Here is a 14,886-nt window from a genome sequence, read left to right as displayed (position 1 = left end):
GGTAATTGTCCGGGGTGATTGTCCGGGGGGCAATTGTCCGGGGGTGAATGGCATGGGGGTAATTGTACGGGGGGTGATTATCCGGGGGGTATTTGTCCTAGAACCATATATACATGTGTGTATATATAGCGCCCGAGAGAGTGTGTATGTGTGTGTGCGTGCGAGCGTGCGTGCGTGAAGAGAAATATTGCGAGAGAGAGAGAGAGAGAGGGTGAGCGGGAAGACGAGAGAAGTAGTTATATTAGAAGGAATATGTGAATCCGTGCATGTGTGTGCCGTTTGTGCCGTAAGTGCGTTTGTCCTATTGTACTTATGTTTTCTTCTGGTTCCTGTAGTCTATGTATACCAATCAAAACCATATTTTATTATTTATACATGATTATTTAGTTAACAAACCGATCGTAGACGAAAAGGGAATGGGGTAGATTTTGAGCGTAGACGAATTGGGAGTAGGCGAAAATTAAATGGGTGTAGGCCAACTGGTAATTTTGCCGTAGTCGAAATGGGAGTAGGCCAACCGGGAATAAACCATTGGTATACACATACACCAGTCTTGTCTTATGAGGTGTTCGTGTTCATATTGTCTTACAACACTTATTTTGGTCGTAATTAAGAGTACTACGAGCCAGAGAGACATGGAAGAGGGTCATAATGCAATTCAAATACTTCATCATACATTGTACATTTTTCATTGTACGTTTTAGTAGAGGGCCCTTAAAGCTTTCTTAATACCTCGCTATTTAGCTGATCGTATGCCGCATGCACGTACTTTGATCATACTTATTAATAAATAATGCATTATTACTGTTTGCACAATATGTTGCATGCGACTTTTAATGAACATGATCATTATTCCAGATGCAAGCTTACATTACGCAGTATGTAGGATGCAATGGCAAGAGGGTTGCACCCTCCTTTATTCATTTTTTCAACACATCAATGACATGCATTATTCTCTCTATACAATAATCATTTTTACATAAAAAATATTATATCATTATGTACATATCACAACAGTATGTAGATAGGGTCTTTGCAAATATATTCACGTGTCTATGACATGATACTTGTACTACCACAGGTCAAACATGTATAAACCCCAAACAATAAATGCACGTGGTTGTGATCACGAATCTGCAGGTTTGCCTGTAGCCTGCATGTCGAGTAGGTAACGGTTTATCAGTGGTAATATCTCCCAATTGTCCGTCGCTATATGCACGATTGTTTTCTCTGCTTCTATCACCATCTTGAAGAGGACATGCGAGGAAGGCGGCAGAACAATTCCGACTGAGACGCATTCTGCAAAGTAAATAGGAATTATTATGACTGCACATAAGAACAACAATCCCCATCTCACGACAGAGATTTTGTCCCTTAACTTATTACTATTCGATTTTCATTAGCATATGACTTGCTATAGTAATATAAATCCCAAATTAACAGTGAAACATGTATATAATAAGGGTCACCCAAGGGCATTGCCAAGGGAATGTATCAATAATTAATAGACAGGTATCCATTCTATAGAAGGGAAACACCAAGTATCCTTCAGAGACAGGTATCCGTTCTATAGAAGGGAAACACCAAGTATCCTTCAGAGACAGGTGTCTGTTCTATAGAGGAATGCTAACACAGGGTTGAATGCACCTGCCTTCTGCTTAACAACATACACAAAGTTCATTCACCTTCATATTCTAGGGCGATCACGTATTCCTTTAGGTCCGCAGACAGAATTGACATCATCTGCTCCTGTGGCAGCATCAGGACCACGATTGACGATGCACATGATGGATCCGTGTTAAAGCTAGAAGATAAAACAGAACTATAGCCATCTGTTTCTTACTTTGTCTACTACCCTTCCTTCATTCTTCTCCCCCCATTTTGTCCCTCAAATCCCCTCTCTCTCTCTGCCATCATATCTCCCGTTCCTTTTCTTTTTCTCCACCCTACTATCCTACCATTCTTTCGCGTTCTTACCTTTTAATAATTTTCCCCCTTTTTCATCGTACTACTAAAAAAGGTGTAATGAGAAACTGACCTGCACACATTGTAGAATGACTGCCACAAACAGTTGAACAGCTGTAGTTTATTGCAAGCAGCACCATCGATGATAGGCAAAGGCAGGAACAAGTCATCGAATCGCAGTTGGAATGGTGACAGCATTGAGAGGCATGTCCGACCTTCCATGTCCGTAAAAGTGAATCTGAAAGACGTGTTGATATATAAGAAACTGAAGATATTTAACATTCCTGTCAAGACCGCAGCACTGATATCATCAAGTAGTACACCTGCACACTATATGCCGGTACCAGTTGAACAATCGTCGATCATCTTTAACTATACTTCAGCCTGTGGCATGCTAAAATGGTACATGGCGAAGCTATTCGTATACATATGCTAATTGAATAGCAATCATTCGTATTACTCAAGATTATTATTTGACTTATTGCATAATTTAATTTACTTAGTAAACTACTCAGTAAGATGACCATGCCACTGAGATATTGTTACTAGGTCAGTTAAGCCTAATCAGTTTGTTTGTGTACGTGACCGTTTGCATGCCAAAATGTTAACTTTGAGGCACTTCACTGCCAAGAATTGTCTTTAGAACATGCTATTACAATAGTGATTAGCTAGTTGTCTATCAATCGCGTCAAGCAAATGGGTGACTGAACAACAACCATCACTATTACTATAAAAGCTAAATTATGCATTAATTTCGCATGAAATGCTGCACAAAGATTAGGACATCATAGCTAGACAATCACCGGAGTCGGAAGCTGGTGGGGGACGGCCGCAGTGGGGTGAATGTGAGCAGGATGTCATGGGAGGGCATCGCCGCAGCATCCATGTACACAACGATGTACTCCGCAATAGCTTCGTAATCCTCGTCCCTGTCAATCGTCAGGATGCCTGCGTAGAATCTCTTCACTGCATCTTGGTTCGGAGGCTGCGATAAAAACACACGAGTGCTAAAGTATGGATACAGTGGTCCCCGCTTAATCGGGACGGGTCAGAAACCATGAAAATATCATGGATAAGCAGTGGTTGAGTGTAGCAGATATATAGTGAAATCATCTTTTAAAGACGTCTTTGAAACCTGTCTATAAAGGATGATTTTTACATTTAACTTCAGTAGCAATTATACAGTGAAACCACCTCAGTTCACCTCCACAACAGTGAAGGTACTGTTGTGGTACACTGTGTGTACAGTGAAGGTACCTGCATAGAACAGATACCTGTGCACAAAGGACAGTTTTTCTTCGAATAACCCTTATGTACAGGGTTGACTACGTTTATCCCCAATAGAAGAACAGACTAATAGAGAAGCCGTATTTTCTTCCACTAACAAATGTCAAGCTGGCCGGAATCTCGATGGACGGCAACACAGCTGACTTCATGCTCGTTATGTAGCGAGTGAAGAGGGTAGAGTCATCTCCAGTCTTGCTATCAACCGCCACAGCAAGCCGGAAGCTCTTATCGAGGCTTTCTGTTTTTCTGTAAAAGCAGATATTTTCAGCAATATGTAATATTAGATTAGTAATCTACGACTCTAAGCGAGCCATTCAGGTAACTATAGTTGTGTCTACCACTACTATTAGGCACACATAGGAGTAACCAGCCCATTTTACTTAGATCTATTAGTCGTTGAATACCCTTATTACCTTGTTAGTTGAAGAATTGGGTTATCAAACTTGATTACACACACGCGTTCAGGAATGCTGACATCTTCAGACATGAGATTAGCCATACTCTTCCACGAGTCACTGCCAGTAGATGGTGCCTTAACCAACAAATCCTTTATCTGCAACGAGCAAGTGGTTAATTTCTTCTTCTTCTTCTTCTTCTTCTTCTTCTTCTTCTTCGTCTTCTTTTTCTTTTTCTTCTTTCAACATATGACTGATTTTATGGTTTTATAATATTGTAGATTCTATAACTTTACCAGATCTTCATTCGTGATATTATTATTACTATGATAATGATAGTATATATGATGGTGAAAAACATTTGTCATGCTTATTCTTCATATGGTGTAAAGCACATTTTATTAGTGTTATATATAAGTTTAAATAGGTGAGAATTGAGACTACACTATTTTTTCCATAAGCGTCTGCGTACCTGACTGTCTGGGAGTTTAACAAGCATCGCATAGTAGAACTTGGCTTTACTCTGAATGCCCACATCATTCGACCTTGTGAACACAGTGTGCAACAAATCTGCCAGCTCTGAAAGTAGAGGCCAATGACAATGTAGCACCCAGTAAACATTACAACCACAATGGAATCGAATCAATAATGTCCCATAATTACGTAATTTGTAAACGAAGGATATATATGCAAAACAGATAATTAATACTAAAAATTAAACTATAATAAGTAAATCACAATAAGGCAAATAAACTAGACAAATTAACGAGATAATTTCCCCAAGCAGTAAAACACACTCAATGGATACGTGTGACATGTGCGGCACAATGAACACCCAACCGTTAAACATATCTCACAATGAACACCCAACCGTCAAACATATCTCACAATTAACACCCAACTGTCAAACATATCTCACAATGAACACCCAACCGTCAAACATATCTCACAATGAACACCCAACCGTTAAACATATCTCACAATGAACACCCAACCATTAAACATATCTCACAATATTAAAACACCCAACCATGCATTAAACATATCTCTCAATGAACACCTAACCGTTAAACATATCTCACAATAAACACCCAACCATTAAACATATCTCATGTAGTGCCGTGGGATTACAAACATAGGCAACTTCACACACCAACTAAAACAAGCGGTCAGGGAATAAGCGATGCCTCCCGCCAGTCTCTAAACGACGTAATTAAGAGCCGTAAATAAAGTAGCCTTGTCACTAGGCGGGCACTGACCGAGGTCGCCTCCGAGTTTGTCGGACACATGTCATTAAGGGAGTACCTTAACGACAAGTGGTCGCGACACGGCCGGAGTGAACGACCTTCGAATAAAAGCCGCAACGTGGCGAGGACGGGGGGCAGGATATAAGGAGAGAGTTATTGGGTAGACAGGACTCTCCAGCTGCTAGGTGGTACGTGTTACACCGTTACTCTTCGTGTTCAGAATAAACCTATCGTTCACCGTTTACCGTTTACACCGTTGTTGTTCTGAATATCTACGTCTACTGTCTACAAGCGTATGCTCAACGCTACACTCACAATAAACACCCAACCGTTAAACATATCTCACAATGAACACCCAACCGTTAAACATATCTCACAATGAACACCCAACCATTAAACATATCTCACAATGGGCACTCCACCTTTGAACATGTCACCATGAACACCCCACCTTTATATAACACGTCCTGAGGAACGCCCTCTTTTTAACATGTCACAGCGAATGTACCACCACTAAACATAACACAACAAATGCATCACCTTCAAAATAAGTCAAACGATGAGCACACACTCTTTAACCTATACCCACTACATCATTAAGTCCCTACGAACGCCCCACCTTCACATCAGACACGCACCTTCAAACATGTCCCTGGTTGGGTGTGTCTGCAGGAGGGAACGGCAAACACCTATCAGCTGATGTCCTACGAGTAGGTCCCCCTCAGTCAGGATGGGGGTCGACTCACAGACGCTCAATAGCAGCTGAATGATCTTCTGCAAATTACACAGCAATGAATGAATGAACAAAGCAATGAAATAATGAAGCAACGAAGCAACGAATGAATGAATGAACGAAACAATGAATGAATGAAACAATGAATGAAACTTTAACTATATGAACAGGCCTGCCTATGAGGTAAGTGCAGGGTATAACCTGTTATTACAAGGACATGCCTACCTGGAAACATACATGAGTGACTATAGCCTCAATATATCATTATAATTATAATTATAACAGTAACTACAGCCTTAGCGGTAAGGACAGGTAGACTCACCTGTGACGACACGGAGGGCTGTGCGGCAGCTTCCTTCAGCAGCATGAGATGGTAGCTGAGATTCTCCTGCACCACAGCCATGTCATGCTGGGTGACCTGCTCCAGTATGCACAGCAGCATCTGATGATAGCACGATCTATAGTATAGCATCAAGACTAGAGTAATTAGATTATGATCAGATTAGACAGATAATATCAGATAATATCAGATCATATCAGATGATATATCAGATCATATCAGATGATATATTAGATGATATATCAGATCATATCAGATGATATATCAGATCATATCAGATGATATATCAGATCATATCAGATGATATATCAGATCATATCAGATATATCAGATAGATAACCTGCAATAAGGATCGTTACATCTGCTAGTTTGCCTGTGGAAAGGTGTGCTCTAAATAAATCAACTGTATCTTATTGGCTGTTGATGAAACATGGGACTTTTGAGCTTAAACTAAGATGAAAAAAATGTGTCAGATTGATTAATATGAATTAATACTACTATGAATTAATATATTTATGTTTTAATATTGTTCTCTTGATTGGTAGTAGAAAATATCATATTTGAAGCCCAGGCAGCATTCACATACCCTTGAACTTCAGTCTTCTGAACACACTTGAGAAAATCGAGAACATGTGGCATAAGGAAAGGCTCTGCTTGAACCAGAACTTCTACAAATCTGGAACACAAGCATACACAATACAATACCATGAAATATCTATACTATATTACTATCTATGTATGAATATATACTCCATTATACCATCTCTGTATAGTTATATTGATATTATAGTCTAAGCGACGAATAAATCAATTCCATTCTAAAGCACAATTTTCAAATATAACTTTGATAATGCAAACCCGGGGTGACTTGCTAGTATAGTGTCAATGCTGGATGTTAGTTCCCTGTGGTTAGTCTCCATGACTTACCTACAGACTTCAGCTGCGAGTTCTGTGCCGGGATGGCGACTGAAGTAGGTGTAAAGAACGCGGAATAACGCCGGCCCGTACTTGCCCGACTGACTGTAATGTACAAGCTTGCGCTGTATACCCAGGCTGCTGATAAGAAGTCTTGTATCAACATCTGAAATACGCAGGCATGTACGACATCAGATGCACCATCTCAAACAGCGGTACCTTTACACACAGAGAAAAAGAAGGAATAGAAAAAGCCAGGAGGAAGGTCATATGCTTCCAAAACATGTCCTTAATATAGGGAGTGTACTCAGAGAGTAGGCAGCCTCTACATACACTATAGAGAGAAAATCCATACACACAGAGGAGGCAGCACCTCTACACACGCACGCATGCATGCACACAGGTACGCACGCACGCACGTACGTAGGTACGCACACGCACGCATGCACACACGTACACACACACACACAGACACACGCAGGAGTAGGGGAACAGAGCAAGAAGAAAGAGGAGAAAGAGAGAGGGAGGAACCCATTAGAAAGAGAAGATGTAGCCCTTCTTTATCTATACAGGAGAGCCTCTATACACACAATAGATGGAGCCACTATACACACAGTAGAAAAATTCTTGTAAAGCAAGCGACTCTATACACAGAAGTCCCTCATCCCATATAGTAGGTCTCAGGGGAGAGATAGTGATCCGCGAGATGGCGCTTTATTAGTGTATTGTAGCTGCAGAAATCAGTTATCCCTAACCCTAACCCTAATCCTAACTCTAACCCTAACCCTAATCCTAACTCTAACCCTAATCCTAACCCTAACCCTAACCCTAATTCTAAAATAAAACAAAATTACCCAAAAATAATAAAATTAAATAAGAGACCAAATTAGCCAATCAGAGCCGTCCCCTAGCGGATCACTATCTCTCCCTTGTGCAAAATTTCATCCCATAGAATTAGGAGCTACTCTACACACAGTAGAAAAATTCCCTCTACAAACAGAAAGTGAAGCAACTCTATGCACACAGGCAAACGTCCTTCTTTTCACAGAATTAGGAGCTACTGTACACACAGAGGAGGAAGTTCCATTATATACCCAGAGGAGGCCACTATACACACAGTAGACTAGCACTTCTCATTTGCTTCAATACCTGAACTGTCATCGTAGCATGCGGTGAGAATTCTGAGTTTCTGTAGCCTCAGATCAGAGCTATCCAACGCAGTGGGTACCAACAGGTGGTGCTGCTGAGACTGCATCGAGGCAGCTAGTGGCGACACCTGTGGACAAGCGCAATAACTACAGCATTACACACCCAAGTCATATCACCTTTTAACGAACTTCTAAAATGCAGCTAGTAATCTTTAACAAGCAGTGAACAAGTTGTGCAGATACACACTGTTGTGTATTTTGTCATTTTTATCTTGAAACCGCAAATTCTAATAACTTTTGTAACTTTAGTACTACCTCACTTAATCTTCATGAAACAATTCTGCACAACCAATGTGAATAGATCCAGCTCTGAAATATACCACTGAGAATGTTACAACGAGCCTCACAGCATTACCTGCTAGTAAGACTATCTGCATGAGAAAAAAGTGGGGACTCAAAAAAAATTGGGTTCGGTGAGGGATCTGAAGCTATGGATTCTGTACAACACAATTGGTGACATTTCCTATAGACAGATAGAGATAGAATTTAAACAAGTGCGCGGCGGCCAGCGACAGCGCTCATCTAACGTCTACTGCGGTGACTCTGTGGTGGAGTGGTGGGATTCTAGTTACCCTGTTAGTCCCAAATGTGTTCACATACACGCCGAAACAGTGGGAATGCACGAGGATTGTATCAGCGAAACTTCGTCAAAGAATGTCGTTGGGATCATTATGAAAGTTGCCATGAGATGGCGCGTACGTTTAAGTGTCTTCAGATAAAGATGGAAGCTCCATCGTACGTCGTAGAACAACTATTTGGCAAGACAGAATAGGTAAGCACTCATCCATTTACCTACGCAAGCCTACAGGCTGCAATAGAGAGATGCCACCTGTAACCAATTAACGCAGGCAAAAACTACACAGCTACCACCCCACATGCACTGGCAGTGGCCACTGGCAGTGGCATACGTTACATGTAACATCTGACAGTACAGAATGCCATAGAAATTATGACGACTTAAGGAGCATAAACCTTCTTCAACAAATTTAGCTTTTGAAATTTCACTGTGACATTGTAGCCTCAGTACATCCAGCATGTATAGATTCTACTAGCAAACCCGGCCAGTCAAATTCTTTCTAACAGACAGTAAACAAATCCATGTTTAACCGCTCCTCTTGAGGCGTCAAAATGTTATCTGACACTTACTCTTCGCATGTCAGCAGAAAGTAGATTTCCATGCGTCCTTTCAATAAAGCCATTAAAATGCTAGGTCACCGCCTGAAAACAAAAATTTTTTTCAATCGCTCCGTCAGAGCATGTGCCAGAAAATGTCTAAAATCTGCCCTGTGCCCATTACCTTTGACCTTTGACCTCCAATTTCGGCACAGTGATGCTTTTCCTACATGATGCTATACACATACTACCACGAGCCTAGGTCGAGCCTTTAGATTTGTGCCGCAATCTCGCATCCCATTCTTTTACACCTTCTTTGGACCTTTGACCTTTGATCCCCAGCCTTCGACATCCCAACTCGTTTTGACGATCCCCCCCGCGTCGCTGAACATTCGTGATCCGTACGTAAGGCGTTAAGATTTGTGCCAACTGTTGACGCCCACGGACGGACGGCCGACGCACGCATGCACGCACCCACGCACGACAGACGGACGGACGGAGCGGACGATCGTGCGATTCTACAAGCTGCATCTGACTTCGTCAGATGAGCTAAAAACACTAAAATCTATTTAATTTGTAACATAAAAACTTGGATAACACACTATTATACAAGAATATATAACAAGCATACATTGTTAAGATCATTAGATTGAGAGACATTAGATTAGATTAAGACATCAGATAGCAATTCACTATTAAAAAAATTAAAAAAAATTAAATTCTAAAAAAACACAATTTTTCTCAAGATGGAAATCCATCTACAGAAGGACAGTTAACACCCATGTAGCTGCATCTCTCATTGGCTGCTTCTCACCTCGATGAATGTTCGAGGCCAGTGCAGGCAGAGTAAGACGGTTGGCTGATAGACAGGCCTCTGCATGGTGACGTGCCCGCAGCAAGGCATTGTGTACAGGCTACGTCTCCTCCGCATCCGCGAGAATAGATCGTCAGCAACATCGTCTGCAACGCGACCGTCGGCAGCGAGTTCACATAGCCGGAATGAAGCTCTTCGTGAGAGCTTTCATATGCGTGCGCGACTTCCTGTGCGCGAGTTGCGTATCGCATGCGTGCATGTGTGTATCCATAGTCGTGCGATATGTGTTTTGCGTGCGTCGCATTCATCTGTGTTGTGCCGTCGTAATCCGTATCGTCGTGCATGTGCGTGGCGTATTAATGTACGTGTGTGTCGTGCGTGCGTGCGTTCATAGGTGTGTTTGTGTATGTGTATGTGTAGTTTGATGTGCGTGCGTTGCGTGCTGTTTTCATGTGTGTGTCTTGTGTTATGTGTGTGTTAGTGTAGGGTATATTACAATAAATAATGTCATCCACATTACCAGCAGGTGAGGCAAATTGAGACTATAAATCGGAGGCTGAGAGAAGTTTCTTCGTGGAAGCTTTTATATGGCATTGCGCAGGATGTTACTGCACATTGCCAATGCAGATAATGTGTGCACATGGCGTGCTTATACGGTGCGTGTGTGTTGTGCATGCGTGTGTGTGTACGTGTCTGGCGTGAGCGCAGTGCTGCGTGCTGCAGGCCGTGGCGAATGCCGTGCGTGCGTGCACATGCATGTGTGTTCGATGTGTGATGTGTGTATGTGTGTGGGTATTACTATGTAGGAAATTATTACATCAATAATACCTTGCCAGCATTAGCCAGCCAGGTTGAGCAATGGCACACATGGTGACAGCGTATTTCATCATCGATTGTTCTGCGAAAATCTATTAGAAACAGATGAGAGAGTGAGAGCAGACAAAGCAGCCGAAAGAGAGAGACCAAGGAGCAGGGAGAAGGGCGAGAAGAAACGAGAGAGAGAGGAGAGCGAGAGAGACGAGAGGAGTAGAGAAGAGAGAGAGACGCAGAGAGAGAGAGGAACGAGAGAGAGAGAGAGAGATGAGGAAGAGAGAGAGAGGAGAGAGAGAGAGAGAAAGAGAGAGAGAGGAAGAGAGAGAGATGAGTCAAGATTTTTACATCTTAAGTGGAGCAAAATTCATATTGGCAGTTAGTTTATCCATCATCACACACTGTAGTGCTTAAATATGACTAGGATCCTAGTCAACTTATAGCATTAAAATTATGACAGTAAACCTCCAAAGACCAAGATAAAGCAAGTCAATATCATTAATATCTATCTATATAATTAAGCAAAACACAGAACGACATACTAATGGCTATATTTATCATATCTGTGGTATCAACATTCTAATTTCGAGATCACTATGGCCACATTATGCGAGTAATATCTCACCATAGGCGTGATCCCTGAAGCTCTGACTACGTCAGTGAGTTGATGAAGCAGCATAAACCTTGCCTGCGGGGTCAGTTGGTCACACATATCCAGCACGATTAGCAGAGCTCGCCGTAGCTCTCTCATGTCAAGATGGCTTGCCAAGCACCAGTCTTTTCTCTATCATCCATACATATGTCACAGAAAATACACCATTACATGTTATAAAGTTAACTCTTTATTAGTGGTCACTTTGATACAACAGATCCCAATCGATAAAAGACACTTTAAGTGATTCCCTTGAGTAGCAGTTGTGAAGTGAAATCAGCCTTATATTTTACAGACACCTACCCTGCCAGATACCTTCATATATATATATATATATTGAAATATACTTTTACATTCTATATACTAAACAAATAGCATTTGCTCTAATGAAAACAGCAGCAAGTGGGATATAATATTCTCGAGTTTATTGCATATTCACATGCTGCCACCTGGTGATCACACTGGCAACACAATGCTCATATTCATCAGGACCTTCAACAGTTATACCTTTAACAACTATGGAATCACACACGTTCTGTATCATATCATAACATAACAACGCACCTGCTTACAGAGATGGAAGGCATTAGCTGCATCGCCGGGAAGAACGAGAGGTTTCAGTAGCTCTGTGCGATCGTTCAGCATCCTTGTTATGCAATCCGATGGCACGCTGAAATGTGAGGGCAAAAAAACAACCGATGGCACCTAATAACCGTGTGCTCTTAATCGCACCATTCATAAAAACGCTGGTCCCACTAACCCCACAATTTGACACAGGGCATAACTTAATCCTATTTACATCCATCAGGACATGTGCTGGTACATCAGGCAGTGCTAACCAAACTTAATTGTTCCATATGTGTGAAAATGGTCTTTTCCTCTCCGTTTCTCTCAGGATCTCTCTCACCAGCAATTGGCTCGATACTTTGTTATAAGTGGCAACATGGGTACCCCTCCGTTCAATAGCTGAACTGGTTTACAAGGCAATGAGCGGGGTTTTTGCAAAAATAACTAGCATGAGAACGTATCAGGGAACAACAGGGACCAGTGATGGGTGGCCCAAATGTACTCGATTGTCAATTGGGAAAGTAGCTGGGACTGTAATAAAAATTAAATATTAATGCGATTAAATATTCTAGCATTCCAGCTCTAACAAAACCCCTGCTTTAGAAAAACTGGTGAAGGGCATTAGAAGGACAGAGTGAGCCAAATCTGAACCCCTAATGAATTTAATGACCACCAATACTGCAACACTTCATATACAGTCATGTATATGAAAGGTGCCTTCCCAGAAAATTTCAAGCAAAAAACATAAAATCAGGCAAACATGAATTATTTTAACATTGCACGTTTGTACTTGCATATATATGTGTGATAGGTAAAAAAAATGCCCGGGAATACGTTCATTCGAAGCTTTTAGACTACAAAGTGAAAGTGTTGGGTCGAATGTTTCAAACAGCGTTTACTTTTTCCGCTCTGCAGCGATGTTGTGACGCGTCTCTTGTTGCCATGCGGTGTTGCCAAGCGCTGAAGGTCATGAAGGATGCATGTGCTCATCTGTTATATGATATCTATGGCTGTGCATAACGTGACCTGCGTCGACTCTTCCCGCCATGATGCAGAACCGCTGCGACACGCGTTTTTCGAGTTGTTTTTTCGTTGAGCGAATATAAGCTTGATACATATTTTTACAGTTTTATTAGCTCATCTGACGTAGTCAGGTGAAGCTTGTAGAATCGCATGATTGTCCGTCCGTCCGTCCGGCCGTCCGTGCGTGTGTGCGTCCGTCCGTCCGTCAACAATTGGGCACAAATCTAAACGGCTCGACGTACGGTCACGATATTCGGGACGTGGGGGGGGGGCTAATCCGAAAACGAGTTGGGATGTCGAAGCTGGGGGGTCAAAGGTCAAAGGTCAAGAGGTGTAAAAGAAGGTGTAACATTCCCTTGTAAACAAGAATGCGAGTTCATGTAGAAATGATGAAGTAGATCCAAATTAACTTGTGTGGTAAACTGTATAATCTTTAATATCTTAGACACATCACATCTCCTTACACACAGACAAACAACGCCGCACACGCGCATACGCGCGTCTGCTCACTCTCGCGCCCAGAACCAGAATCCCCCCCTCTTACATCTCTCTCTCTATATTCCCCCAAAACTCCCTACATCCTGAGCGCACATGTCACCCGTTCTCTCAGACCTTGTCCTACCCCTATTTCACACTGACTCTCGAAACTGCCTAATCTAAAACCCGCTTATCCAACTCCCTGTAACATCAATGTAGCCGCGCGACGCTGCGTCTACGCAGACTACCTGGTCACCAAACAACCCTAGTCTATAGCCTCGCTGACTACTTCATGTAACACGTGCAAAAACATGTTACACCCTCCTAACTTAAGGTATACGGGGAGAAATTCAGAATTGCCGGCGCACAAATGCTAAACGGTCGACCTAGGCTCGTGATAGGCGCGTGTATAGCCATCATCGTAGGAAAAGACATCACTGTGCCGAAATTGGACGGTCACAGGTCAAAAGTCAATGGGCACAGGGCAGATTTTAGACATTTTTCTGAGGACATGCGGTCTGACGGAGGCGATTGAAAAACTTTTTTTGTTTCAGTGGTGACCTACCATTTTTATGCGCTTATTGAAAAGACATGAAATGTACTTTCCGCTGACATGCGAAGAGTAAGTGTCGGATAAACCTTTTGACCTTAACCTTGTTTTCGCGATTACCCCCCCCCCCACGTCCGAATATCAGTGACCGTACGTCGAGCCGTTTAGATTTGCTGCCCAACTGTTGACGCACGGCACGCGACGGACCGACGCTCGCACGGACAGACGACACGGACGATCATGCGATTATACAAGCTGCATCTGACTATGTCAGATGAGCTAACAAGTGCCGCAGAGCGACAGCGCCTCATCTAACGTCTACTGCCGGTGGACTCTGTGGTGAGAGTGGTGGGATTCTAGTAAACCCTGTTAGTCCAAAATGTTTCACATACACGCCGCAACAGTGGAAATGGCACAGGGATGCGTATCAGGAACCTTCTCAAAAGAATGTTCGTTGGATCGTTATGAAAGTTGCACGCAGATGGCGCGTACGTTTAAGTGTCTTCAGATTAAAGTATGGAAGCTCCCATCATAGCGTAGTGAGCAACAACTATCTGCAAGACAGAATAGGTAAGCACTCATCCATTTTACCTACGCAAGCTCCTACAGGCTCAATAGAGAGCTGCCACCTGTAACCAATTAACGCCGAGGCCAAAAAACTCCACAGCTACACCAACCACATGCACTGTGCAGTAGCCACTGGCAGCTGGCATACGTTACACTTAACATACTGACAGTACAGAATGCCATAGAAATTATACGATTTAAGGAGCATAAATCTTCTTTAACC

General features: G+C 42.3%; 1 protein-coding gene across 1 annotated transcript in view; it reads right to left on the bottom strand.

Annotated features, from left to right (window-relative positions):
• Positions 1-580: 580 nt before the first annotated feature.
• The window catches only part of LOC106812678 (AP-5 complex subunit beta-1-like), a 26,339-nt gene continuing 12,033 nt past the window's right edge, over positions 581-14,886 (bottom strand). Inside the window, exons 3-14 of the mRNA XM_014816612.1 lie at positions 8,032-8,158; positions 6,895-7,048; positions 6,554-6,643; positions 5,950-6,085; positions 5,533-5,668; positions 4,120-4,226; positions 3,666-3,805; positions 3,351-3,498; positions 2,769-2,950; positions 2,039-2,203; positions 1,686-1,804; positions 581-1,299 (exon numbers count right to left, since the gene is read on the bottom strand). Coding sequence (XP_014672098.1) covers positions 1,127-1,299; positions 1,686-1,804; positions 2,039-2,203; positions 2,769-2,950; positions 3,351-3,498; positions 3,666-3,805; positions 4,120-4,226; positions 5,533-5,668; positions 5,950-6,085; positions 6,554-6,643; positions 6,895-7,048; positions 8,032-8,158 — 1,677 coding nt within the window. The 3' untranslated portion in view covers positions 581-1,126. The remainder of the gene's footprint in view (positions 1,300-1,685; positions 1,805-2,038; positions 2,204-2,768; positions 2,951-3,350; positions 3,499-3,665; positions 3,806-4,119; positions 4,227-5,532; positions 5,669-5,949; positions 6,086-6,553; positions 6,644-6,894; positions 7,049-8,031; positions 8,159-14,886) is intronic.

This window comes from Priapulus caudatus, unplaced genomic scaffold, assembly GCF_000485595.1.
Source record: "Priapulus caudatus unplaced genomic scaffold, Priapulus_caudatus-5.0.1 Scaffold673, whole genome shotgun sequence".
Lineage (NCBI taxonomy): Eukaryota > Metazoa > Priapulida > Priapulimorpha > Priapulimorphida > Priapulidae > Priapulus > Priapulus caudatus.
Note: the sequence above shows the minus strand (reverse complement) of the source record. Positions and strands in the feature narration are given on the sequence as shown.